General features: G+C 37.7%; 1 protein-coding gene across 3 annotated transcripts in view; it reads left to right on the top strand.

The window, feature by feature from the left end:
* FAM135B (family with sequence similarity 135 member B) overlaps window positions 1-26,067 on the top strand; it is a 191,028-nt gene that overhangs the window by 98,513 nt on the left and 66,448 nt on the right. For all 3 annotated transcript variants that reach the window (XM_025148187.3, XM_040695874.2, XM_040695875.2), the window contains exons 4-5: window positions 19,725-19,864; window positions 25,030-25,100. In XM_025148187.3, coding sequence (XP_025003955.1) covers window positions 19,725-19,864; window positions 25,030-25,100 — 211 coding nt within the window. The remainder of the gene's footprint in view (window positions 1-19,724; window positions 19,865-25,029; window positions 25,101-26,067) is intronic.

The following is a 26,067-nucleotide window of genomic DNA, read 5'->3' as shown; positions in this document are numbered from 1 at the left end:
TTAGAGTCAAAAGTTGATACAGAAAAAAATAGAATCTAGGCAACATACACAGTATCCCTTATGAATAAAAATAAAACTTTCTCATTATGTTAGTATAAAGACTCGTGAAATTGCACAATTGAGATTGTTGTTTACTTCAGAGAAATTTATTTTAGAATTTGTTGGTTTTATAAAGAAGCTCGACTGTGATAGTATAGATAATCTTTGTGTTACTGATGTTGTATTTAGTTAAACAAATAGAAAAAACAAAAATGAAACCATGGCACAAGTGGATGGCAACTAACGTATCAGAATTTAAGCCAGTGAGTACGGGAAGTAAAAACCTCAAGAAAGAGCTTAATGGAAGCAAAAGCCCCTGAGCGTTTTTAACAGTTAATTAGCATGAACTTATAACGTACATTATGTGTGACATATGATAACTTGAGGATTTGAAGACCTGGGAGGATTTACTGTTCCTTAATTTCTAGGATTGCTGGGCCCTTTTTCCTAGTGCTGATCTTGAGCAATTAGCCTCTGTTTTAGTTTCCACTGTATATATAATAGGGTTAATTGTACATTATCATAAGGGTATTATGAAAATAATGACTTGTTATAAAGTGCTTTGAAATTCTTGGACATGTGACTTTGTAGGAGAGCAGAGAATCATTTATGGTCTTGAAAATTTTTATGGTTGGTTCACCCTTTAGCAAGTAATACAATAGATCTGAAGAGGGAAACGTCTGACTTCCGATTTCTACCAACATTGCTTAATGACTTGCCATAATAACAGTAATCTTGGAGTCTGTTAATGTAGTTAAAACTACTGGCATTTTTTTAGGTAGAAGTTCTTTGAATGTGGCTCATGTCCTAAATGGAAGTGTGCTTCAACATCATCATAGCTGCTGCACCCCATCCAAAATTAGGGGAGTAATTCTGTTCATAAAAATATTTCTCCCCCACCTTCACATGTTAACCTAACAGAAAAAACAAATACATGTTTGCTAAATTTCCTGCAGTGGTTCACCATTCTAGGTTTTCACATTCTGAATACAGCTGCTGGCTCATGGCCAGAAAAAAAAAAAAGATTGGTTTGGTGGAAGGTGCTTGTCTTCAGCACTCTGGGGTCGGTGGCATAGCAGGGGGGCCAAAGGTGTCTAGGACCTGTTCTTTTATTATGTGAGAAGGAAACTATGAAGTTATATCCTTGAAATGCAGGTCAAAATTACTGTCAGTTCACAGCAGAACTCTAACGTGAGAGACTCCTCACAGTGCCTGATGCCTTGTTGGTGTGTGATGGACACCTCTACAACCAAATCCAGGGAGTGAATCATGAACTGGGTTTAGATCTGTCCTAGCATACTGCTCTGTGGATTTCTGTGCCCATCAAAGCTTGGGGGTGAGGGGACGCTGAAGGTTCTTTAGGAGTATGAAACAGAAACCAGATGAAAGTAGTGTCCTATCAAGGGCTATTCAAAGAAAAGGAGATTTAAACTGCAAACAGCTGAAAGTATTGTTTTCCCCGTCTTAGCTACGTCCCTACTGCACATTGACTGGGAATGATAATATATGCAGCCAGATGCATCCTCACTGGAAAATTTATCTTTAACATCTTCTTCAACTCAAGGCTACCCTTAAGCAGATAGAATCTTTGTGTTTTCTGGGCAATGTTCTTTCTGGGAAACATAAGCTGAATGCCTGTCATGTACATAGATATCCATGCAGATGCATATTCATGTATTCTGAAGATACAGAGCAAGACAATTAAAACATGAGGAAAAAGCAGTAATTTATTTTAAATAGCTCAAATACACTGATTAATGATTTTTAGTATTTTCATATTACTAACTACAAGATCTTGACACTTCTATGTAATACTTGCTATCTGCGCTGATCAGCATGCCTTCTTATGGCATGCTGAGGTAACTCATTGTAGCCATTGTGAGGTAACTCAGTCCTAAGGCCAAGTTCTTAGGAAGTAAGAGTGTATGAAGCCATGAAGCCCAGAAACACCACTGAAAATCTCTACTATAGCTTTGATCTGATAAAATTCTGCAAATGAGTACAACTTCTTTAAAGCAGCTTACCTGCAATGTTTCTTTGTCCTGGTGGAAGTTTACTGAGTATAATCTTAGGGGTATTTATATTATGCTTTGTTGCACGGATGTTGGTCTCATTCCAAGTTTTTGTTTTCTTTTTCACAATTTCCACCAAGACCAAAAACTCACAGAGATGTAAGCTGAAAATATTAGGTTTTGTCTGTAAGAAACTTGAAAACAGAACGAATATTATCCATGGAAGTAACAAAAAGTATAGAGTGAGTTTTGTATGCAACTCCTCCTGATGTCCCCTCTTTTTACTGAGTGATGTATTCTATCAATGATGGTGTTTTGGTCAAGATTAAGGCCTCATGCAAGGCTACTGTTGTGTTGAGTGTACTCTAGTCACGGTGACTAATATGGTTATTTCCTGGATTTATCAGTTATGTCTATCCTTCGTCACTCATCTTACAATTCAACTAGAACATGTTTATTTACAGAGTGAATATCTCTTCACTCTGGACTTATGTTTAGTATGTGACTACAGTTTCGATTACACTTGGCACTTGCATCACTATTTGCAGATCTTGACATCAAGCTTGTGATCTCAGGAAGAAGAAATGGATTTTCTCACATAATCTTAGCAATAATTACAGACTAGAATAGTCTTAATCAGAGACTGAGTCACCCAGGATGACATTGTAAGCTTTCTGCATAGATTACACTGGGAGGACTTCATTCTACATACCTGAAGGATGAATTTTAGTTTACAGTGCCTTTCTTGTATTAGGTGTTTCTTTCTCTCTACGGGTTATAAAAAAATCAACTTAAATTTGTTGCCTGCCTTTTCTGTGGCTAAAATGGGATACAACAGATCCCAGGCTATAAGTTTTATTTAAGGGTAACATGTGTGACTATGTGACAGTACTGGTGTGTTGTACATCTGGGATTTACTAGTAGACTCTGTTCTAAGAAGTGTGTGGAAGTTAGGACTTGTCACCGTGTGACCCACTCAGAAATATCAAGGTTTAATTTCCTCTCCTGTAAGCATTGAGAAGTACCATAATAACTCAAAACAACCACTAATAAAGTAGGTATTACATTTGTGGGGGATAAAAAATCTCTTCTTGTACAAATAACACAATAAGGATCTTTGTGGTACTAGCCATAATAATATTTGATTAAAAATACACTCACCAGAGCTCAGAGTCTCAGAATTTAGATTAGAGAAATAATACAGGACCTCTGATGGGATTCAAGGAATTAACGTGTTGCCATGACGGTGTGGAAAGCAGGAAACCAAACCAAAGTTTTATCATGAATTTCTTTGGTCTGTGGATTGTAATAGGCTGTTTTTGGGGAATTGAATTTTAGATTTTAATGAAACCAAATTAAACTACAAATTACTGTGTGTTTTGATTTCCAGTAATTGAAGTTTCTACAATATTAGGAAGAAGGGAAGAGGACAGGGAGTCTAGACTGTTGCTGGCCGGTGAGATCTGGCTTCAGTTTCCTACTCTGCAACAGACTTCCTTTCTGATGCTAGTCAAGGCATTTTGCTTCAGAACTTCAAAGTCCCTCAAGTGCCTGATTTTCATTGGCTTATACTGAATATTGAGGAAACAGATCCAAGTCACCCTCTGTCTTAGGTTCCTACCTGTAAAGTGGGTATGAGCAACAACCACAATCAGCATCATGAGTGATAATGAAGAAAGTGAAGAACTCAAATTGTGAAGATGTGGTGACAGGCATAAAAATCTTCATATGGTGGATTGTTGCCAAGCAATTCAAACAACATTGAAAGCTTTCATGTCTCATCAAATAGATTTAATTCATAGTGTTGCTCACTTTTACATTGCATAGTGCATGGTTTGGGTAGCAGTTAGTTATAAAAAGACATTCAGTGACTGCACACAGTGAAGTAATTCTTTGAATGATATCATCTACAAGTGGGTTTTCATCCATTTATTATAGCCCTTTGGGCATAAAAATAAATAAATAAAAAGCATACCTGAAAATCTTTGTTGTATATTTTTTAAGTTTAGGTTGTCAACTCTTTTCCCATCCTGATGTGAAAGTTATTTAATGTTGTTCATCTTATGAACTGTGAAAAGCCAATGGGAGTGATTGGGAACTTCACCTCCATTTATATAATTGCTATGTGGAACAGGAAATTGGCTTATGCAAGAAAGAAATCTGAGGCTAATTTGTGATGAGCATCTTTAGGAGTGAAAATACTCACTGACACGTTGTTCGCCTGTAGGATGAGGGTATTCTTAGGGGATACATTTCACATTAGCTAGCTGACAAACAAAAAGCTCAAGTGAATTGAATTGAATTTAGTTCTTGCCTGTGTCTGTGAGAGTGCTTGTTTGGTGATTGCAAACAGAAGCCTGATAATTATACTCATAAAACAAAGTAAGATGGTGAATATGAACTCAGGTGAGCATGGGAAGAGTTACTGCTGTTTCATACAGTGTACTCATTATAGGCTGAATGCTTCATAGGCTGATTGGTGATGTAGAATATGTATAAAAACTGTACAGAATCCTCCCTATTCCTTAAGACCCTAGCTATAAATGCAAATTCTGAGGTAACCAGCCTGTTTTCCACACAGGATTTTACTGCATTCATTTACACTTGTGGTGGTTTCACCCTGATGGGCAGCTAAATTGTACCACATTGCTCTTTCACACTCCCTCCTCAAAAGAAAAAAATACAATGAGAAAGAATCATAGAATCATAGAATTGCTCAGGTTGGAAAAGACCTTAAAGATCAAGTTCAACCATGACCTAACCATACTACCCTAACTCTAAACCATGTCCCTGAGCACCACATCCAAATGGTTTTTAAACACATTCAGGGATGGTGACTCAACCTCCTCCCTGGGGAGCCTATTCCAGTGCTTAACAACCCTTTCTGTAAAAAAGTTTTTTCCTGATCTTAAGGGTCAAGATAAAGTGAGGAAGGTGTTCATCATCGTGGGCAAAACAACCTCAGTTTAGGGAGATCAGTATAATTGCTACCAACTACTAACAGACTAGAGCAGGGAGAAACTAAAGGCAAACTAAATACACCTTCTCTCCATCCACACTCTTCTACTTTCTCTCCCATAGCAGTGTGGGAGAACAGAAAATGGATTGTGGTTAGCCCATAACACTTTGTGTCTGCTCCTTCACGGTCATTCTCTGCCCTGATCCATGGTCCCCCCCCATGGGATGCCATCCTTCCTCACATGATACTGTGTGATCTTCCCAAAGGCTACAGCTCTCCAAGCACTGCTCCAACACAGCTCTGTGCCACAGGACCCATCCTTCAGGAGCTGCTCCATACAGTCCCCATGGACAGCAGCTCCCCCAGCCCTTCTGCCTCACTGTGGGCTCCTCTCCATGGCTGCCACTCCAAATCGGGTCTGCTCCTGTGGGGCTCTCCATGGACTGCAGCTCCCCCAGGCCTCATCCACTGCTGCATCATGGGTTCCTCCATTGCCGCACGTGGAGATCTGCTTCACACAGTGCCCATGGGCCTCTCCTGGGCTACAGGGAACTTCTGCTCTGCATCTGAAGAACTCCTACCTTTCTTGAACCCCTTTTCTGATCCTTCACTAGAGGAGGGGGTTAGCAGTGTTTTACTGGTGAACTTGTAAGAACAAGAAATTACTAACTACTACTACTACTACCATCTCATATCTCTAAAAGAATTCAAGGAGGACCAGTTTCTCTATGGGGATCAGTCATAGGGTCCACATATTTTACAATCCACTGAAAGCCTTGTTTTCCTTTGCCCCAGATACCTTTGTTTTTGATACCACTTCCATCTCTCCAAATATAGTCCAACATAGGCCAAGGGGACTAGAGCAATTATCCTTAATTTAAAGCTTAAAAAATGAGAAAATGGAAATAAAACATGAAAAGTTAAAGGATGAGCAGCAGATATGACTGGATAATATAAGCAAAGTATCTTCACTTTTACTCTGGTTTAGCAGTGACTTCTTGTTACAAGTTTAGTGACAATCTGAGTACAAGTTAGACCTCAGTATATGGCCACTGCCAAAAGGAAACAACTTGAAGAAAAGAGGTGTTCAGTAGTACAGGGAGCTGTATGAAACGTTTCAGAGGATTGTAGCAAAGAAGAGTTGCTCTGCAGTTGGGATTACTCTTTAAAGCCTGCAGATTTGAGTTGAAAGTGATTTTTTTTTTTTTATGTATTTTAAGAGTTTCCAGAAACGACCCGCTAGTAAATTATATGACAATGTTCTTGAAACAGCTGTGCTGAAGGAAGAGATGCTGCCCTAACATGAGGTGCTGACCCAGCTTTAGAAATTGTGCTTGAAACTTGTAGACCTATATTTTTTTCCTGACAAGCAGTATTTCTGGAAGAAAAGCATCCAATGCCATCCTAGGGCTTTTTGAGTTTGAGTAGTTTCAGCAAGGAAAATGTAGAAATTAAGAAAAGGCAAAATGATACTAAAGAAGTATTTACCAGGTGTTGATATTAGTGTCCTTTAAATTCTTTACTTGATTGCCGAAAGAAAAATTCAATAAACTGCTTAATCCCAGTTTTGGCTGATTTAGCTTTTCTGCAGAAGTCGTCTTTGCAAAGTGCCTTCTTGACCTTATCCTCTTCAGAACTTCAGTTGCATCTAAGAAAAAAATTAGAGCCCATTGTTGCTACTCTACTTTACTTTCCCAAAATTCTGAATTGTTTACGTTTCTGTCTTCAGAAAGGTCTGAAAAGTGTTTCAGAGAATGAGACTCCTTTAAATTTTTCTACTTTTGGAAATAGAATGGTTTGTGATGGTGGCATCTGTATTAATGATTCAGACTTTTGAATATGTGGCCAAGATTATATTTCAGTCACATGTAATTTACTCAGTACTACAGAAAAAGTCTGATTAAGCTGGACCAGGTGTTTCTTGTTTCAAGTTCAGTGCTGAGGTCACTTTAACTGAATTAATGTTTGTGTTATGGTTTTCTTTTTTCCTTCTCACCCCTCTTCTTTTTTGTAATAAATAAAGGAGGAGCACAATCTCCCCAAATAATACTAGTTAAACACCAGTCAGCTGTGCATGTCTTCTACTTAAAGCTCATAAGAGCTTTCATAGTACCTCCTACTTCCATTTTCTTGCATAGACTAATCCAGTCCTGACCATTTTGACAAGATAGATCGATTCACAGACTGATAGATTGGCAGTGGGATGGAAATCTTGAAAGAGCTCTATGAAAAAGTTACATCCACAATTTCTGACAGAATTGTTCAGCCTCTTTACTGTTGTTTACTTACTGAAGGACAGCTGTCTATATAGAAGTGTGATCTGAAATACAGCATAGACATGGTAGGCAGTATAGAAAAAAAAAACCTGTCTTCAGTGCACAGAAAAATATAATAGAGTTAACACAGAAAGAGCAGTGTAATAAAAAAATAAAGTAATAAAATAAAAAAAACACTGAATATTAGTTGTAGTTTAGAAAGGTTTGTCAAGACACTCTGTAACAGTGAAATATTAACTAATGCATTGAAATAGTTGTTGTGCTGTATGGATAAGCTGCAGTTCTGAGTATCTTCAACTGCTGAACTCCTCCAGCTGATGATTCTGGAATCTGTCTTATAAACCACATAAACAAATTCTGAGTTTGACTACTGAATTTCAGACAGAAAGAGAATAGAAAAGTATCTGGAGATGCTGAAATAACACAAACTTAAGCATCATCAAAAGAAATTTTTTTATTGAGACAGAGAGGCTGAAATTCTCTGACATCAAATACCACTGAAGTCTGTATTAGCTAATAAATGTGCATATGAGTAGCATATATCTCGATAGGGATGTAAAAATTAAAGTGAAGTAGTGCGTATGAATCTCTCAAGATACACTAAGGAAGCAATTAGTTGTCCAGTTAAATTTTTCACATATTTTTCAGGAAAGCTTATGTACTAAGGTGCTTCTTATGCAATGATGATTTAGTCATGAGAAAACCTATAGATTTCCTAGTCTTCCTTCCTTCTGTTTCATTTTCTTTTCTCTTTTTTTCCCCCTTCGTTATAATTTATGAAGGCTTTTAACATTTCTGCCAAAGGTTCTTGATTCTTGCCAAGCCTATATTGGATGTTTTCCAGTTTTCCCCTCGGTTTTTCATTCTTCTTGCCTGTGTGAAAAGTTCCCATCAAGTCTTTAAATTCCCTCTATTAATTATAAATAAGAACAAATTAACTCTTAGTCTGTTGTTTTTTTGTTTGTTGTTTGTTTGTTTGTTTTCCCAGTAATTCATATCCACAGGCTCTCTTATGATTTCCCATAGCATTCTTTTTCAATGGTCAGCCATCCTTAAAAGGACATGGACGTATGCAAAATACTTAATGCAGAATGAACGGTATTTTTTTTTCTCCTTCTTCACATTTGCAAAAAATCTCAACCTAAATTACTATTCCTGGGGTAATGGAAACCAGCATTCTGTTGGTTTACAGCAACTATAAAATCACTGAAAATAGAATGGACTTTCGTTTCCTCTTAGCCTACTTTATAGAATGGTGTGTTTTTCTGATTACTCTAGCATATTTTCATTTGGGATCTCCAATATTTGTTCTTCTGTCAGGCTTTCTTGCCACTGAAATCCAGAGGAACAATATGTGTTCATTTTCCTCATTTAGTATAACATCAGAAATGATAGGCTGTTTCCAAAGTTGCTCCAGTTGAATATTTACTTCTTATTGTCTTATTCTTTAGGAAAGAGTTTAAAAGCTAGGGAAGAAACTATAAACTGCAGCAGCACAGTTCTGATCTGTTTTCTTCTTTGAACTTTGCAAGGAGTGACAATTTTTCCAGCAGATGACTGCATAGATTTGGAGATCCAAGAGTCTGAATTTCAGATTAAGTCAGAGATACATATTTGTCCTGTGGATTACATTTGGGATTATTGATCTCAAAATCATTAGTTGATGAATAAATTTACATGATGAAGGAAGAGATCTGAGATGTTATGAAGCCAATAGGAGAAAGTGTAAATGATTGTCACTTGCAAAATTATATCAAGGGAAATGTCTGCACAATTTATGTATTGTGAAGATAATCAAAGGCTTCCATCCCAGGTTCAGTATGTGTTTCTTAGCTTACTTAGATACAATGACTGATAGTCTGTGATAAGCGTTGTAATAAAATTCAGAGCTAAAAATAGCAGCTGCAGACTTTAAGTGAGATACAAAGTGAAGGAAAAATTAACCTGTGGGAAATTGAGCCACAGAGAAGCTTCATAATTTGCCCAATATCTCTCAAGGAGACAATGATAGCACTGGGCATCCAAATCTCTCATGTGCTGCACAGTGTTAGCATTGCCATTTCAGAGCATGTTTGTTTGGTGGTAAATAGAGACCTTTCTTTACATTGGATACATCCCGTAGCCCCGCAAGATGCCTACTACAACAGGATTAGAATTCATGTCCAGCTCTATCACTGATTCTCAGGATCATCTTGAATGATTTACCATATTATTGTGCAAGTTCCCTGATTATAAGGTGGTAGAAGTAAAATTTTGGTAACCTTTATTTGTAAATGCAATTAAACCCTTTTGTCTCAGGGTGCTTATGTGAGATTTTTTGGACAGGCAAGATGCAGCCCATTTCAGTCGCAGTATCTTAAATGGGTTTTGTTGAGGAGGGCTTGGAGGAATAGACTTGTGATCCTCTAGTCTTATAGTGCTAAGTTGACTTAAGAGCTTACTGCAGAACCATGATATGTACGCAAAGTTTGTGTCAAACAAAAAGGCAGTCTGCTAAGAAAGTGGTAAGGGTTTTTTTTTTTCTTGAATGACCCTTAATTCAGACTGAAGGCAATGAATAGTCTTACCAGACATCAATCCAAGGAAGAACAACTAATGATACTCTTGGCACATCACAGAGAAAGAGAACATTAATGCAATTTAATGAAATCCCAGACAGAAAGCCAAATGGCTGGTGCCTGACATGCATTGACAAAGTATGATCGGTCTCTTGCTGATTTACGTGCATGTGTGATCCAGATGAAGCTGCAGGATTCCAATTGAAATAATGTGCATAATTAAAAAGCAAAAAATTTACTGATGGAGTGGCAGAGGTTGATGGAATCTAATTGGAGAAGTAAATGAGTAAGAAAAAATAATTTTATTGCATATTTGTGCTGAGCTGTATAGACAGTTCAGCAATTAAATCACTAATCAGACAGGAGCTGGCTGACCTAGGAGAGAAGCATTCTTATGCCTCAGCTGATTAGGAATCAAAATATCTTCTCAAATCAATGCTTAAAAGACATAAAACATACAGAAGAAAATTTGGGGTTTCTGATTCATCCTTCCACTGAGAGTCTGAAGTCCTTTATGCTGGATCCTCAGGCTTTTTGTTTTATGGTGGAATCTTAGAGACTACCTTTCACATCTTACAATTAATCTTACTGTAATATTTTTGACTGTCAGAAAAAAGTTTTGCTTATTTATTTCACAGTAATTTATCCTCTTAGTCCAGTACTGCTAGCTATAGTGCAGGAGATAACAGTTTGGTCAGTATATGGCATCCATCCATCACCTTCCTGAACACGATAACCATAAATGGTACTGTTGCAATAATACACTGGGAGGGTGTTTAGTTCTGAATCCACACCATTAATAGGAGGATTTGAAACTGGTACATCCCCAGCTGAGAAACCTTCAATCTCTAGTTTAATGTAAAGGATGTAATTTTAGTTCAGGACTTTTCTGATTCAGATACTGATGTTGATGAGATGATGCCAGGTATGCTATGTGAGCACTGGGAGAGTAATTAGTAGGTCCTATGCTTGCTATATCTGTAGAGTACATACAATCAGGATTGTTTGGTTTTCTGTTTTTGTTTGTTTGTTTTGTTTTGTTTTTGTTTGTTTGTTTGTTGTATTTCAACTCTGACATATCTGAATCTATAAATATTTGTGGTGAGAAAAATAGAGATGTTTTCCTCCCTCTTCTTTTTTTTTTTTTTTTTTTTTTTTTTTGCTCCCCCCCTCAAACAAGGTGCTCTAACCTTCTTGTCAAGGCATTCTTCTTTTACACATCACTAATTCACACAAAGAGTCTGTGAAATTTTTAAAGGCACTTCAACAATTTGTTTTCCATATTTAGGACTGAATTCATTTTTATCCTTCAGTCCTTTCACATTGCACAGCAATGCAAAGTGACTCTGGCACCAGAGGCAGTTATAAAACATTTGACTGAATGGTGTTAATGGACATTTATACAAGTAGACATTTATGCAAATGCCCATTGGACATGAAAATGAAGTTTTGTCTTTTTCAAGCTTATTAGGAGACTTACTGTTCTCTAAATAGTCTGGAATCTCTCTTCCAAAATTTAATTTTAGTACCAGATCCTACTTTTCCCAGGTTACTCAGTTCTAAAAATCATATATGACTATATATATATATATTATTATTTTATATATATATATATATATATAAAACAAGGGTGTTTCTTTTCTTACTTTGATTATGTGGAACAGCACAGGGACACAGGGACAGTGAAGGCAAACTCAGAACATTAAGAGCTCTGGTAGAGTACATAGCAGTGGATATTCATGAGGCAGTCACTTTCAGTCCCAAGGTCTCTCTTGCTAATGTACTTGGTGGGAACTCTTCTTTGATGCTTATTGTTCTGAATTTATCCCATACCTTAACACAAACTTATGTCTCAACTACAACTACAGTATACCAAGACCAGAGAAACAGATTAAGCTCACTACCTCAATGTCTGTTTTAGGAGGAATTTTCATACAGAATAAATGAAATTTACAGCTGAAGTTTACCACAGCTAACACTATTTGATTAGTTGTGGTGAAGACCTATAATTATCTCTTATTTAAGAAGGCGTATGGCTCCAACAGATGGTAAAGGGAAAAAAGCAAGTTAGATAAACACTGCTATTTGCACAAGGCTTTCTGGTCTTTGGTTATATTTTACAGCAAAGAGCATAGGTTCTAGCAAGATGGCATACTGTTCATTCAAGTAATGTTCATGTCTTAAATTTCACTAAAAATAGAAAAATTAGCATGGCCTACAAGTGTTTAAGAAATTTGGCAACAGTAAAAGAAATTAGATGACACAGGAACTTAGTAAATACATATGTATTTTGTAGGAACTCTAAACAAGAAACATCTCTCTTCTGATATTAGAGATATTAGTGGGAATTTTGTATGCCAAAGACCAGAAGGACAGCTCAAAGTGTGTGTCTGGTCAGGAAAAGGTAGTCAACCACTAGATAGATTTGAGTTATGTTTATAATTGTACTAACTGGGCAGATACATACCATAGAAATAATTCAGATTACACACATGTGGGCATCCCTGGATGTGTTTAAAAACTGTTTGGATGTGGTGCTCAGGGACATGATTTAGCAGAGGGTTGTCAGTTAGGGTAGTATGGTTAGGTCATAGTTGGACTCAATGATCTTTAAGGTCTTTTCCAACCTGAGTGATTCTATGATTCTATGATTTTAATGACATTGCTATGTGTATCCCTCAGTGACCCATCCTCGCCATTGAGCTGTGTGAGAAGACTGTGACTGTTTCTAATTTGCTTCAGGGCAAGGGCAGTGAGCTCATTTTACACTGCCTTCTTCTGTGATGCTCCAGCAGATGACTTTCCACTCAAGAAGATTGGGAAAGATCACAGGAACCGGTGACACAGCTTGGCTGTGTAGGTAGTAACATAAGGCCTGTGGGTAGGAAGGTATTGAAATGCTCAGAGCTCTTTCTCAAGTGAGTGTGTTGCAATGCCCTTCATCTATCTGTGCACGAGCGACCCAGGAGAATGAAACAGTATTTGAAGGGATGTGACATTTACTTGTGTGGGAACCCAAACATATAGACTATGATGTTTCTTGAGTCTCTGAATTAATCTGAGATATAAATGCTTCACTCTGTGCTGTTATTCATAATGAAATGTTTGTGGTAAGGCTCTGTTTACAACTACAGCAGCTTGATTTGCCCATATTTTTGAAGAGTATATCTTTCGTTAAATCAAAACTTAGCAGAACTCTAAATTTCCATTTATGTGAGAAGTGTAATAATACTTTCCTCAGATGGCAAGAAAGATTCAGGATTTTTCTAGTAATTATCTTGTTTCCACTGCTATGTATGTAAAGGCATTAAAGAGGATAGATTTGAAGTTATATTACTCTTCCATATGGATTTTTTCCTGACTCTGTAATCACTTCCTGTTCTTTTTTAGACCTCACACACAAAACTCAATAAGGAGCAGAGACAGAATTCTGGAGAAGGCAAGATGTAAACCTGAAGTTCTCTTTCAAAAAGGATGTCATATTGATATTCCCTGGAGCTGTGATTTTATATTTAGAGTAACAAATATGACTTTTTTCTCTGCCCTGCTTAGGGGATAGGAAGTGATGTTATCTCTCCAGCAGCAGAGTGCGGGGACCGAGTCATCACATCTCCTACTTCCTTATTTTGAAAAATTGCTGATTTGTCTTGCTTCTCTGGGCTAGTGAATAAAGGACAGAGTCAAAGTGAGTCCTCTTTCTGATCTTTCTTTGTCAAACCCCAGGATGAAGTGTACTAAAAGTGGAAGTAATGGAAAGCTATAAGTATGGTGTTTTCCTTCTGTAATTCTCAGTAAACCTACAACTGACATGTTCTACAAGATTAACAGAAGAATTGTATGTGGGAAAATGAGCTTTTAAGGAGATTTTAATATATTTTCTCTTATTCTCACTGCTTTTTCTTTACTCAGAGGGTGGTGAGGCACTGGCACAATCTGCCCAGAGAAGCTGTGGATGCCCCGTCCCTGGAGGTGTTCAAGGCTGGGTTAGGAGGGACCCTGGGCAGCCCGAGCTGCTGGGTGACAGCTCTGTCCATGGCAGGGGGGTTGGAACTGGATGGTATTTAATATTCCTTTCAACCTAAGACATCCTATGATTTTATGATCCTATGATTTTCATGTATCATTTATGCCTTATGCTCCTTGTGGGGTAATCTGACATTATTCAAGGTTAGTCTTAGTAACAAAGTAAAAAAAATAAACGAAGGATCTAATACCAAGGCTTTCTCCATTCTTCTGGTACCCAGTGGGACCAGAAAGTAAAGCAAAGTGATGTAGTGATGACCATTCTAGTTGTGCATGGTCTCTGTAGCACTACAGCTGAGTACCTCTTCCTTTCTAATGGTTGATTTTTCTTTAGAAATTCTCTAAAATATATTGCCTTTCACCCATGGCTTTGTTATCTGGCATGAAAAACTGGGTTAGGGACTGTATTCAACAGTTGTGTGTTTGTGAGCCCTGATGAAATAAAAAGAAACACAGCTCCATCATTTCTCAAAGGTCTCATTATACTAAAGTTCCCAGGCAAGTCTGGTTCTCAGGCAGGGATGCCTACTGTCCTTGAAAAGGGCTGTTGTTTAACATTTATTCCAGTTTCCTTCAGCAGTTACAGATAGCAGGAGGAAGCAAAATTGAAAATGCAATTATGGAAAGAATTTAGCTGATGAGATTGGAGCATCCTAATGACTTATGCCGAGCAGATTGCAGAGAGTTTAAGAACTGTCCAATCCTATTGCTAGCAAACAGCAAGGATCCACATGACTTCAGTGGCTCTGAGGGATCATTCATCATCAAGTCTCCACTACAGCAAGATACTGCCAGTTCAAAGTCTCTCCTTGACAGAAATCAGAGGCTGAGATATGCAAGTGTAATTATCAGTTGAATTTGCCAAGGTGAAATGTTCTTGGTGTAGAACGGCTCTGAACCTTCTCAAGCCATTTTCATAGACATTAAAGAAAATAATAATAAAAATAAAAATACAGAAGGTTTGAAGGTAAGAAAGGAGATAACTGAGGCATAATAAGAGTCAAAGTAGTAGGGGATTAAAAAGGCTAAGAGTTGAAAAAGAAGAAACTGATATAGCTGGACAGGACAGGAGGGATAACTGACCAGTAAAGACTGAGAGAAAGGGTTCTAGTCTATTTGGTCTGTGTACTAGGGTCTCAGAAAGGTCAAAGGGGCTATTCAAGTTTGAACAACTGTTCAAATGTTCTTCAGGTCCTGGTGCTCTTTCTTGAGGATGTTAAGCAGATTTTCTTAACCACTGCTAACTTATTAACTTACTAACTTCTACTTTCCCATCCAATTCAACTCTATATAGACTGAGATATTATGGATTTATTTTTATTTATTTATTTATTGTAGGAGCTTTTTCACATCTGCCACAGACAGCTCCCTATTCAAGTTCCTTTCTCCTGGTGATGGTCCCCAGAACAGTGTAGTTTCCATTCTCAATAAATTTGGCTGAAGATAAAACCTGAATTTGTTACTTAGCTCTTTCACTTTCCAGATATTGTGAAGGCTGATTTCACCCAAAGAAGATAATCAGTAAACAAAAAGCCATTTAGGAAAAGGACGCAGGAAAACAGGATTCCTGGTGGCTTAAGGGACACAGCAAGTTTCACAAATACATCTCCTGACAAGAAAATTTACTGAGCAAAAACTAATTACTGCAAAATTGGTCTTTCCTTGTTGAATTTACCAAAACTTAGACATTTGAAACTGTGGAATAAAAAGCTAAAGGCAGGTCAATATCATCTTAACTTAAACTCTCACCAGGGATCGAGAGCTTTCAGCACTTTCCACATACTGGATCTGTCTTCTTTGGAGTGCACATGGCCAGCGAGCAGTGCAGACGTAACTCAGAGCTGTATGGGTAGGAAAGGTTTTGCTGGAAAGTGATCTGGGAGAGTTTCAAGCTTCTCTCTCACCATCTTATGCTTTGTGCTGGAGGATGGAGGGGTGTGTGTGTGCACATGTGTATATCTGCTATGTCTTCTTCTAGCAGTCATCATCATAGGATTATGATAGGGTAGTTTGATTTGGAAGAGTCATCTACTCCGACTCCCCTGCAATGAACAGGAACACCAATAGCTAGATCAGATTGCTCAGCTTCCTGTCCAGCCTGACTTTGGATGTCTTCAGAGACAGGACATCCACCACCTCTCTGGGCAATCTGTTCCAATGCTTCACAACCCTTATTGTAAAAAACATTCTGATTATGTTCAATCTTAATCTCCCCAGTTTTAGTTTGAAACCATTTCCCCTCATCCTGTCACAACAGACCCTGCTAAAGAGTGCCCCTTCTTTTCTTACATGCTTCCTTTATATACTGAAAAACTGCTATCAGGTCTCTGATGGATGTCAGCAATGGTAAATGCTAGCCTTCTTGCTACTGTGTCTGTTAGCTGACAAGCTTGTGCATTTAGGACAGTGTAACTGTCAGAAAGCTTCCTGAGAACAAGAAGAAATCTGCAAAAGTAACTGAGATTATGGTGATGTTTTTATGGAGTAGACTAAGGACACGTCTGCCTGGCTTGGGTGCCACTTATGAGTGAAAAAAGCCTGAGTATGGTCATGCAGCCAGGTGTACACTGCCATTCATCTATGCTTGCTGAACGTTTATGGAGACCAAAAACTGCATGTGAGCGCAGAGAGGTGGTGGGTAGTATGTTTCAGCAGTGGTAACAGAAGGTCACTTCCACTAATGCAGATTTTTGCAAGCACAACATGCCGGCTCTTGTTCATTGCTGGTGAAAATAGACAGTTGGATAGAATGGTGGTGACTGTGTTGAAAAAATCATGTTTTGTAGCAAAGAATTTGCTCTATCGAACAGTATTATTCTCTTTTTATCTGTAGAAGTTTCCATGGAAATAAATTGAAGGCATTACTTTTGGAGTGACCCACGTATAGCTGTTCTTAAACTAAGCAATTTTTGGCACTGAATTTTATCTGCATGTCTTTGATTTTGACCTCCCCAACAAGAGAAATGACTCTTTATGCCACCTTGCAATTCTGACTCCTAAAGCGATTATACACTAGCAGCAGTCTGTGCAGGAGTGCATTTGAAAAGTAAATGACATTAAACTTTCCATCTTAGAAGAGTAGCAGTATATCAATATCCAAATCAAATAACATAAAGTTCCCTTTGTCTGCCAGGTAGGAATAAGAATGCATTATGACCCTAATACGATTTTTGCAGTGTCTCTAATATGATGAGGTTTAAATTAAAATAAATATGACTGCATGCTTTGAAGAGCTAATCAGGCTGAAATGTTCTAGCCTAATGGGTGTAACACCAGGAAATAAATGTGTATTTCTCTAGGCTGCTTGGACTTATGCAGAAATATTTGGAAGGATATGTGATGGGAAGGCCATACCAAGGTGAAACTCTTTGTCTGTTCATGGGTGTTCTTGGTGAAAGTCGTTAATAGGAAAATGATTTCAATGTAGTTTGGGTTGACATCCCTGTGGTGCTGCTAATTGACTAGCAGAAGTCTTATTGCTTTTTAATGAACTCTTTCCCACTGACCCTTTTCATTAACTCACTCACTCATTTATCTATCTATCTATCTATCTATCTATCTATTTATTTATTTGGGGAAGGTACTTCTTTGTCTGCACTATTCCAGTTCCAGCAGACAGGCATCACAAAAGCTAATGATTACAATTGATTATAATATCAAGGCTCCATTCACTTATCTGTTGTGACATTTATTACTCTTTTTCTTTTTTTTTTTAAGCCCTTCTTTCCTATTTTTTTTTTTATCTTAAGCAAACCTTACCTCTGGAAACTTTTAGTCCTTTGTCAGTATCAACTCAAAATCTTCGGATTGCAAGTTATGTATGATATTTGCACACAAAGCAAAACAGTAGCTTTAGCAAAGCAGCATAGACCGATCCTGATTTGAAACTCCTGACAAATCAGCAGTCCCCAAGACTTTCTCACCTGGGCTTTTATCCTACTTCAAATCATGGCCTCAAAACAATTTTACAGCCTCAAATGCCCAGAAGGACCCTTCTGAGATATTGTTATTCCTTCTAAAAATCATGTACTTGCTGGCTTCCTGACGAGATCTGTCTCTCTGATACTGGTACACATTTTTTAAACACACCTCATCAGGAGATTTACAAAATACCACTTGCTAAACAATTAAAATTCAAAATCATAGAATCATAGAATCACAAAAGTTGGAAAAGACTCACAGGATCATCCAGTCCAACCATTCACTCATCACCGATGGTTCTCACTAAACCATGTCCCTCAACACAACGTCCAAACGTTCCCTGAACACCTCCAGGGTCAGTGACTCCTTCACCTCTTTGGGCAGCTCATTCCAGCGCCTGACCACCCTTTCAGAGAAGTAGTATTTCCTAATGTCCAGCCTGAACCTTCCCTGATGCAATTTGAGGCCATTCCCTCTAGTCCTATCACTAGTCACACGAGAGAAGAGGCCGACCCCCAGCTCACTACAACCTCCCTTCAGGTAGTTATAGAGAGCAATAAGGTCTCCCCTGAGTCTCCTCTTCTCTAGACTGAACAACCCCAGCTCCTTCAGCCGCTCCTTGTAAGGCCTGTGCTCCAGACCCCTCACCAGCTTTGTTGCCCTTCTCTGGACATGCTCCAGGGCCTCAATGTCTTACTTACAAGTGTAGGCTTTCTTAAAAGCTTAGGTTCATACAGCACTGGCAGCTGTAAAAGGATAGAAGTGACTGAAGGTAAATTTTGTAAGTTGTTGCTCAGTGTCAATGGAAGTAGAATTAGCAAGTAATTCAGGTTAACAGCCAAGACTGAATTGGAAAGAACCTCACTCTGGTGCTCAACTGTTCATTAGGTAGATACACAAGTATCACAGACTCCTATGGATTGAACTCATTATGGCAGGTGTTGTTGCCTTCAGTGCTTCAGTGTAGTTTTGTAAAGCTAAGCAAGTCATGCTCTGTCCCTGTCAGTGAGAGAAGAATGGACTTCAGATGAAAATTTGATTTTGTCTCATTATAAATCTTGCATCCTTTTTTGTCAGATAACTAGTGTCTTAAAAACCATGGGTTCCTCTGTAGTCATAGTGTCTTAAAACCCAGTTTCTTGCGTATCCAGAAAAAAAAAAAAACGGCATACAGTGGAGGAATTTAAAGTTAGGAAGGGCTAATTCTGCGTCTGTATATGTGAAACTTATTTGTTCTCATGTGATAAAACAGCACACAGATGAAAACTTTGTCTGAAAACAATGGGCAGAAGCTTAGGCTTTTGGTTTTTGAGTCCCTACATTCAATCTATTTTGTGTGGGCCAACTTGGCATCTCTCACATGCATCAATGGCCTGTAGGATTGCACAGGACTTTCATCAACTTGAATAAAATGTACTTTTATTCTTTTTCTATAATTTCAACTAAGGTGCCTCTGTACTTTGGGGTTCCTCATTTGAAATGTGCTATTAGCTGTTGTCTTCCCTCCCAGGTAGTGACTTCTAGAAGCACCAGAGGTAACAAGAAAGTTCCCTTTTCTGAAAGGTGCTTACTGTAAACAAAAGTTGAAGTATGTCAGGTGAGCACCCACCACTCATGCTTCTGAAGACTCCTTGGGGAACATATGATACTTTAGGTTTCATTAGAAGTAAAGTTAGTAGGGTAAGTGCTGACACAGGTTTAGCTATTCTCACTTTGAAATCCAACCTGCCTAGTTCTGTTTAACATTTTTTTTTCTTTGAATACTGTGGTTGGAAACCTGCAACAACCTACTCTATTGACATTAATTATTGAGAATGCAAGTGTTTAATTACAGGTTATAATAAAACTGGCCTAAGTAATCATGAAGGGAAAGCATAAGAGAGAAAATAGTCTCCCTGCAGAAATCACACCAGCGGTCTGTTTGTGTTTTGTGCAGGTGATTCCAGCCTTTGCTCAGCCTGTGTGCATGAAAACAACATTTACAGCAGAATATTTCAGATTTTGTACAGGAATGAAGAGATCATTCTTAATGAATCAATGAACTTCAGAGTACATCTGCTTCTGGATGGCGAAAGGGTGAGTTGTCTTGGGATGTCCATAAAAAATGGGAGGGTTGGGATTCCTCGTACCTGACTTCAGGTGTCCATCACATAAACACCTCCACTTGAGATGTTACCATGGGATCTGTATGGTGTCACAGGTCTCATCAATATAAGTGATAGAGGTGAGTACATGAGTTTTCTGACCTACTGTCAACATCTTCATTAGGAGATCCTGTACTTATCATACATATATGCTGATGAAGGTGCTGGGATAATTTGTTTAGATGCAAATGCCTACACTGTTAATATCTGTATTAGGACAGATATTCTGTGTCAGCTCCCTCAAGCCAAGCACCCACACAAAATGAAGCTCATGATCTGAAGCACTCATCCTGTGAGGGATATCCTGTGACTACTTCTTATTGATCAGAAACCAGTGTCTCCCAGTGCTTTTCTCTGTATCGTGGGTCTACACGACAGGAGCAATGTTAGAGTACAGGGAGTACAAGTTTTCTAGAATTTTACACAGAAAGAGGAGAAAGATTCATTTGAGTATGACAATTGATTGTGGCCCAATGTGCTATTGCTGTGCTTTACCTGCACGAGGACTGGTACAGAGTATATGGCATTAGTACCTGCTGTCAGTGATAATGAGAGACATATGACATCAGTTGTTTTTTGTCAGATGAGTGTGCTGTCAAAAATAGACCCTATTAGTTGTACAGCTAGCATGAATTGTGTGCTGTGCATTGGGCCAGAGATGCTTGATGGACCTTTACTGTATAATGTTGAGCATAAAGATATTTAAAATTTCTGTTTGCACTGATTCCAACCCATATGTACCTGGGTTATATATAGATCTAAATTAAAACAGGTAGAGAAACTAATTTAAACTTATTTCTCGTGCTTCCCTTTCCTTCTCACTTTTCTTTTTATTTTATCATAAGTTTTGATCAATTTATTCCCCCCTTGAATTGTTGTTTGATTGCTTACAAGAAAAAATATTAAATGTATTAATATTCATTAGAAAAATGTTCCAACATGTTCAATTGAATATTAATTTTATCCTTCCACAGTGGAACATCTCTGATTAAGCATCCCACCCCTCAAATTACAGCAGTTTCCAATCTGTTAAGTAGCGATGATGATTTCTGATGATTTTTGTATTAATATTGAGAAGAGCTGTGCACCTCACAAAATTGAAGAAATAATCCCACAAGATTCTTCACAGTTAAAACTCATCCTGACTCTTCTGTCCCATGTCCATCCCAAGGAGGTCCCTTGGGAAGAAGATAACTGCCCAATTCTGTGTTTGTACAGAGAGATTTTATAAAGAGAAAAGTCCCTTATCTCTGTAGGATGAAGTTGTTCTGACTTTTCTAGTGTGTGGAATATGATGATTAACAGGTGTCTTGGCCCCAAATGTGCTGCTGAAGATATTCTGAAGAATCAAATTCAAAAAGTAAAGGTTTGTAAAACTTTCTGCTTAGGTGGTTAGCAAAATTCACTTCTTAATGCTCCTAGGCCTCGGATTTATGCTGTGTTATCTTATCCTCCAGGATTGTAAAAATTCAGTATAAATATGGGAGGAAGCAATGAGTGCTGTTTTATAGGGCACCATGCTCAGAAGACTCCTATCTCCTATTATATTTGCAGCTACTGCTGAGAGACAGTATTGCGTAGTATTGCATGTCTGTCACATAATATGATATGTCTGATGCAAATCTTGCAATATAGCTTTGGGGAACTACATATAGGTCAGTACATTCTGTTCATCACTTAATTTATTTAATACACAATAGATGCCAGTTGTATTGAAATCTGTTTAGTGTTCATTTTTGATTGAAGGCGAAGCATTTGTTTGCTGCTTTTTTGTCTAAATCAAAGATATGGTAAATATACAAGTTAGTTAGGCTGCAAAGTGGGGGGTACTGAGTTCATATGCTCCAAGTTGTTTCTGCTGCCAGAGCTGATGTTATCAAATATTACATCAAGGAAGTAGTATGCCTTCCTCCTCATGGTGCTAGGATTGTTTTGTTGATGAGGTAGGCTCAAAACAAAACAAAACAACAACAAAAAAATAGCCACATGCGTGTTTAGATTAGATTATTTGCTACTGTTTTATTTCTGCATAGCCCAGATGGATACTCAAATTTTTGTCTGGTGTTGTATGAAAGAAACCTCAATTATACATCTAGAAGTGACACTTGAACATACCTTTCACCATTTAGACGTGCTCTAAAACTATATTAAATGGCTTTTTCTATGTTATCCCAGGATACAGTATTCTTTGAATTGGAAACAATTTTTCAGACTTTGATGTTACAGAGAAGTCTAATTTTCTTTCAATCTTGCTAAGGAAGCAGCTCTGCCTTTTTTTTATCAAGCAGTAAAACCAGTAACTTGTCTCCTTGCTTGCTGGTTCAGCTGGAGAACAATTTAGTAGCTGAGGGAGGATAGAATGAGGCATGCTGAAACATAACAGTGCTTGTAGAATTTGTACTTTCCATAGAAATTTAAGTGAGATGAGACAGCCAGATCATTCAGGCTGACATCCTGGATAAACTGTTAAATATTATGGAATATTATTATCACAACAGTTCTGGAAACTTCATTTGCAGAGTTGCTCTTAGAAAATAAATCATAAAGTAAACATAAACCTAAAAAATTAGAATTGGAAATTGAAATGATGCACTTCAAGACTGCTTCAAGAGAAATAAGAATATGTTAGTTTGCCCATAGACTTTACTGCATGAAATGCTTCTGTTTTTCATTTACAAAACTTTTTACTGAATAGATTCCAAAGAGTATTTAATAAAATACATTTCCCTACCAGTGTATTCTTTTGGTGATGAGAGAGTCAGAGGGTAGAAAAGAGCCTGAATTCTGGACAGTGTTTCCTGGAGTATTTTGTGCTCTCAGCCGAATATGTTGTGTTTTTGCACAAGCTGGGCCAAGGTTGGAGTACCAGGGGAAATGTTGACTCAATCAGTCCAGTAATGAGGAACTTTCCATGAGACTCAAGTTAGTATTAGGAGAAACTAGAGGGCAACATTAGACTGATGTAAACAGTTAAAATTTTTGTATTTCCACAAAGATATTTATGTCCTCTTTCATCGGCTGTAATTTTAATCATTAATGAAACTTGGCAAAAAACACCAGAAGACTCTTCACAGTGTATCTAGAAGCACTACTCCCTGGCTTAGACAGTCAAACAGGAATTATATTTCAGAGAAATTTTTAGGCTAATTTCTTAAGTAGGCTGGTTTAAAATCTTGAACCTTCACTTCAGGAAAAAAAAAAAAAAAAAAAAGACAACAACAAAACTGATGGTATGTCAACTTTTGGACAACTATGCATTCTGTAGATGATAAATGTGGAAATAACCCCAACAGTTCCAGTAGTACTAAGAAAAATAACAAATATTTCATTTAAAGACATTATTATTACATACTGAAGACTGACAAATGTTTCTTCTGTATGAACCATGGGAAGGACATTTCAGTTTTTCCCTTGTAAAGGACCTAATGCTGCTAAGGTTCTAATACATGAAAATAAGTAAAACATAGGAAAATCCAGCAAGAATCAAAGCAGTACAGTAGCTTTGATCGTATAACTTTTATACGTTGACTGCCATATCTGAGAGTTGGATTGGCTTCTAGATAATGTGTCTATGTGGAGAAAGGAGATTTAGACATTCAACCTATACGTAAGCATTTTAATGTTATTTTCTCCTGAAGAATTCAGTTATTTTAAATCCACAGTCCAATCTTCACTAGCTTTATAATTTACACCTCCAACATACAAAGGAAAATGTGCAATCTCTGTAGTGAGTACTGTGATTTGATTACCTGTTGGTTCTTGCACTGTGCTGAGCAATCTGATTTCAATATAGTTGTGGAACTAAAAATTCTGTTGCTCAGTTGTGCCTTAATGCATGATCCTGTGCAGAAATGAATATCTCTAAGTCTCTCAGATACCTACTCATTGCCTGAAGGTGTTTTGGGCAACTGTTTCTAGCCTGCTATATCTGAAGCTGTTCAACTTGCTTAAACTCAAAGAGATTCAGTGACAGCTGAAGGTGCTCAGTAGTTCCTAGGCACAAACCCAAAATTTCAACCCTTCTGTGGGCAGATGAGGTTTGCTTTGTCTGATGCTCTATAATTGATTTTAATTCCTAGTTTAAATTCAGAGTGTAGCTTCAATAATGATTATTTCTTTTGCAACTGCCAGCAACTGTGATTTTTGGTGACAACAACTCATTAAAAAGGAAAAAAGCCTTTTTTTTTTTTTTTTCTTTTTTTTTTTTTCTGGAAGACTTACTTCCAGATGTTTTGAGACAAACACAAAAGAGAAGGCACATTTTCAGAGAACAGAGGCTGGAATTTTCTTCTCACATCTCAGTGCCTGTGATTATGCAAGGAGAAATACCATATTAGAAGGCTCTATATTTTACAGTTTTAATTATTTTCATGAAGTACAATCAATTCTTGACTATAACTGTTCTTGCTTCCACAGGAAAAGGCACACTGCAGAAGGAGTTTGAGCTTTGGGAAATGTATCTAAACATATTTTATCTCCTTTACAAACCCTACTAGTCAAATTGTGTTAGATTCCTCTGACACTGTCTTTAGTGCATTTTTGGTATATTCTTCTAAGAAGGTGCTAACTTGCTTGAAAACGTAGAATTCATCTTGTCTAATGTAAAGCCATCTAAAACTGAAGTGTATTTTCCTTTGTATTTTGCAAAGAATATGGTTCAGGTGCAAATCAGTGAGAAACTTCCTTCCTAATCTGTCAAACACTGAAAAGAGTGGCTGAGAGTCTGGATGGCATCAGCTTGCTGAGAAATTAGCTATAAGGCAAAATATGAGACACCAGAAATTGTCATAATTGTGTGAGCCACTGATATTTGAGTCATAACAGTAGGGAACCAGAAGGTTTCATAGCCATTTATCAACCAAGAAGAAAACTGTTTTTGACATGGCAGAACTGCCATGAGCAGGCAAAAGCACCTTCAACTGCTCTGGTTCCCTGACTCCTTCAGTAGTGACTGCTATTGCATTTGTTCTGTTCTGCCATGGCAGAGGGATGCTGCTGTTGCTTAATATTTTTGCCTTTGATATTGTCAGGAAAACCTTTGCCTTCGATGTTGTAGATGCCAGTTTATGAAGGTAGCCTTTCCTTTCTTTTTTGTAGGTGGAAGATGCATTGAGTGAGGCAGATTTTCAGCTCAAGTTGGACCTGCATTTTACTGATAGTGAACAACAGTAAGTGCTGTTTTAAAGCTCAGATGGTAATGCAAGGGTTTCTTCATTTGGCTTCGATGGCTTCGATGAAGTGAGAGTTCTTTTGGAAAGAAGGGCTTTGAAAAGAAGGACTTATGTCTTTCATTTGCCTTAGTGTTGAAGTCTTTCCATTTTTCCTCTCTGTGTTTGAAGAGTGTATCTCATAGTCCTAGAGAACAACATTTTCTTCATTTTTAAGTGTGCGTTAAATGTTGCTCTATTACTTCTTGCTATTAAAGTCAAAGGAAAATATCATCATTGACCTCCAAGAGGGGCTGGGGTTCAGGAATGCGTTTATCTCTGGAGTCAGCCAAGTGACTGAAGATGAATGTATGAACATGCTAAGTGCTTTTATTGTGTAGAAGCCAAAGAGGTCTCAATATTTTAGGAGGAAAGAGTCTTGACTTTGATTTCCTCCCAGAATCTTAGAGAAGTGGAAAGAGCATCCATTTCTGAGACATAGCAGTAGATGTGATCCCAGAACCTATTAAACCTTGCTGAATGACAGAAAAGGCTTCTGATTACTTCAGCAAGTGTGTTTCATGTGTTTGCATTCATATCCATAAAACACCTTAACAAATTCCAAGGCACATGCTTCCTTTATCTTGAAGATGCAAGAAGTGAAACCTTACTCTCTCAGGCAGGTGGGACTGTCAGTCATCAGCTGTGAGGATGATGGGTTTAGGAGGGAGAAATATCAAACACAAATGAAAGCCAGGAATAAAAAGAAATGAAACTTTCAGGTTGTTATGAATTTGTGGCTTAATGCATATGTTTAATATTTGCTATCATCTGAATGAATTATCCGGTATACTTTAAACAAAAGTGATGATATTTATAGAAAGATATTCTGCAAATCTTTCTGGAATTTCCTGGGTCTAGTCATACACTATACTTAACCAAGATTACATAACACTGGAAAGCAATTTTCTTGTATCAGAAGCATATT

The sequence above is a fragment of the Gallus gallus genome, chromosome 2 (genome assembly GCF_016699485.2).
Source record: "Gallus gallus isolate bGalGal1 chromosome 2, bGalGal1.mat.broiler.GRCg7b, whole genome shotgun sequence".
In the NCBI taxonomy this organism is placed as follows: Eukaryota; Metazoa; Chordata; class Aves; order Galliformes; family Phasianidae; genus Gallus; species Gallus gallus.
The sequence above is the reverse complement of the archived record's forward strand: the minus strand, read 5'-3'. Positions and strand labels throughout refer to the sequence as shown.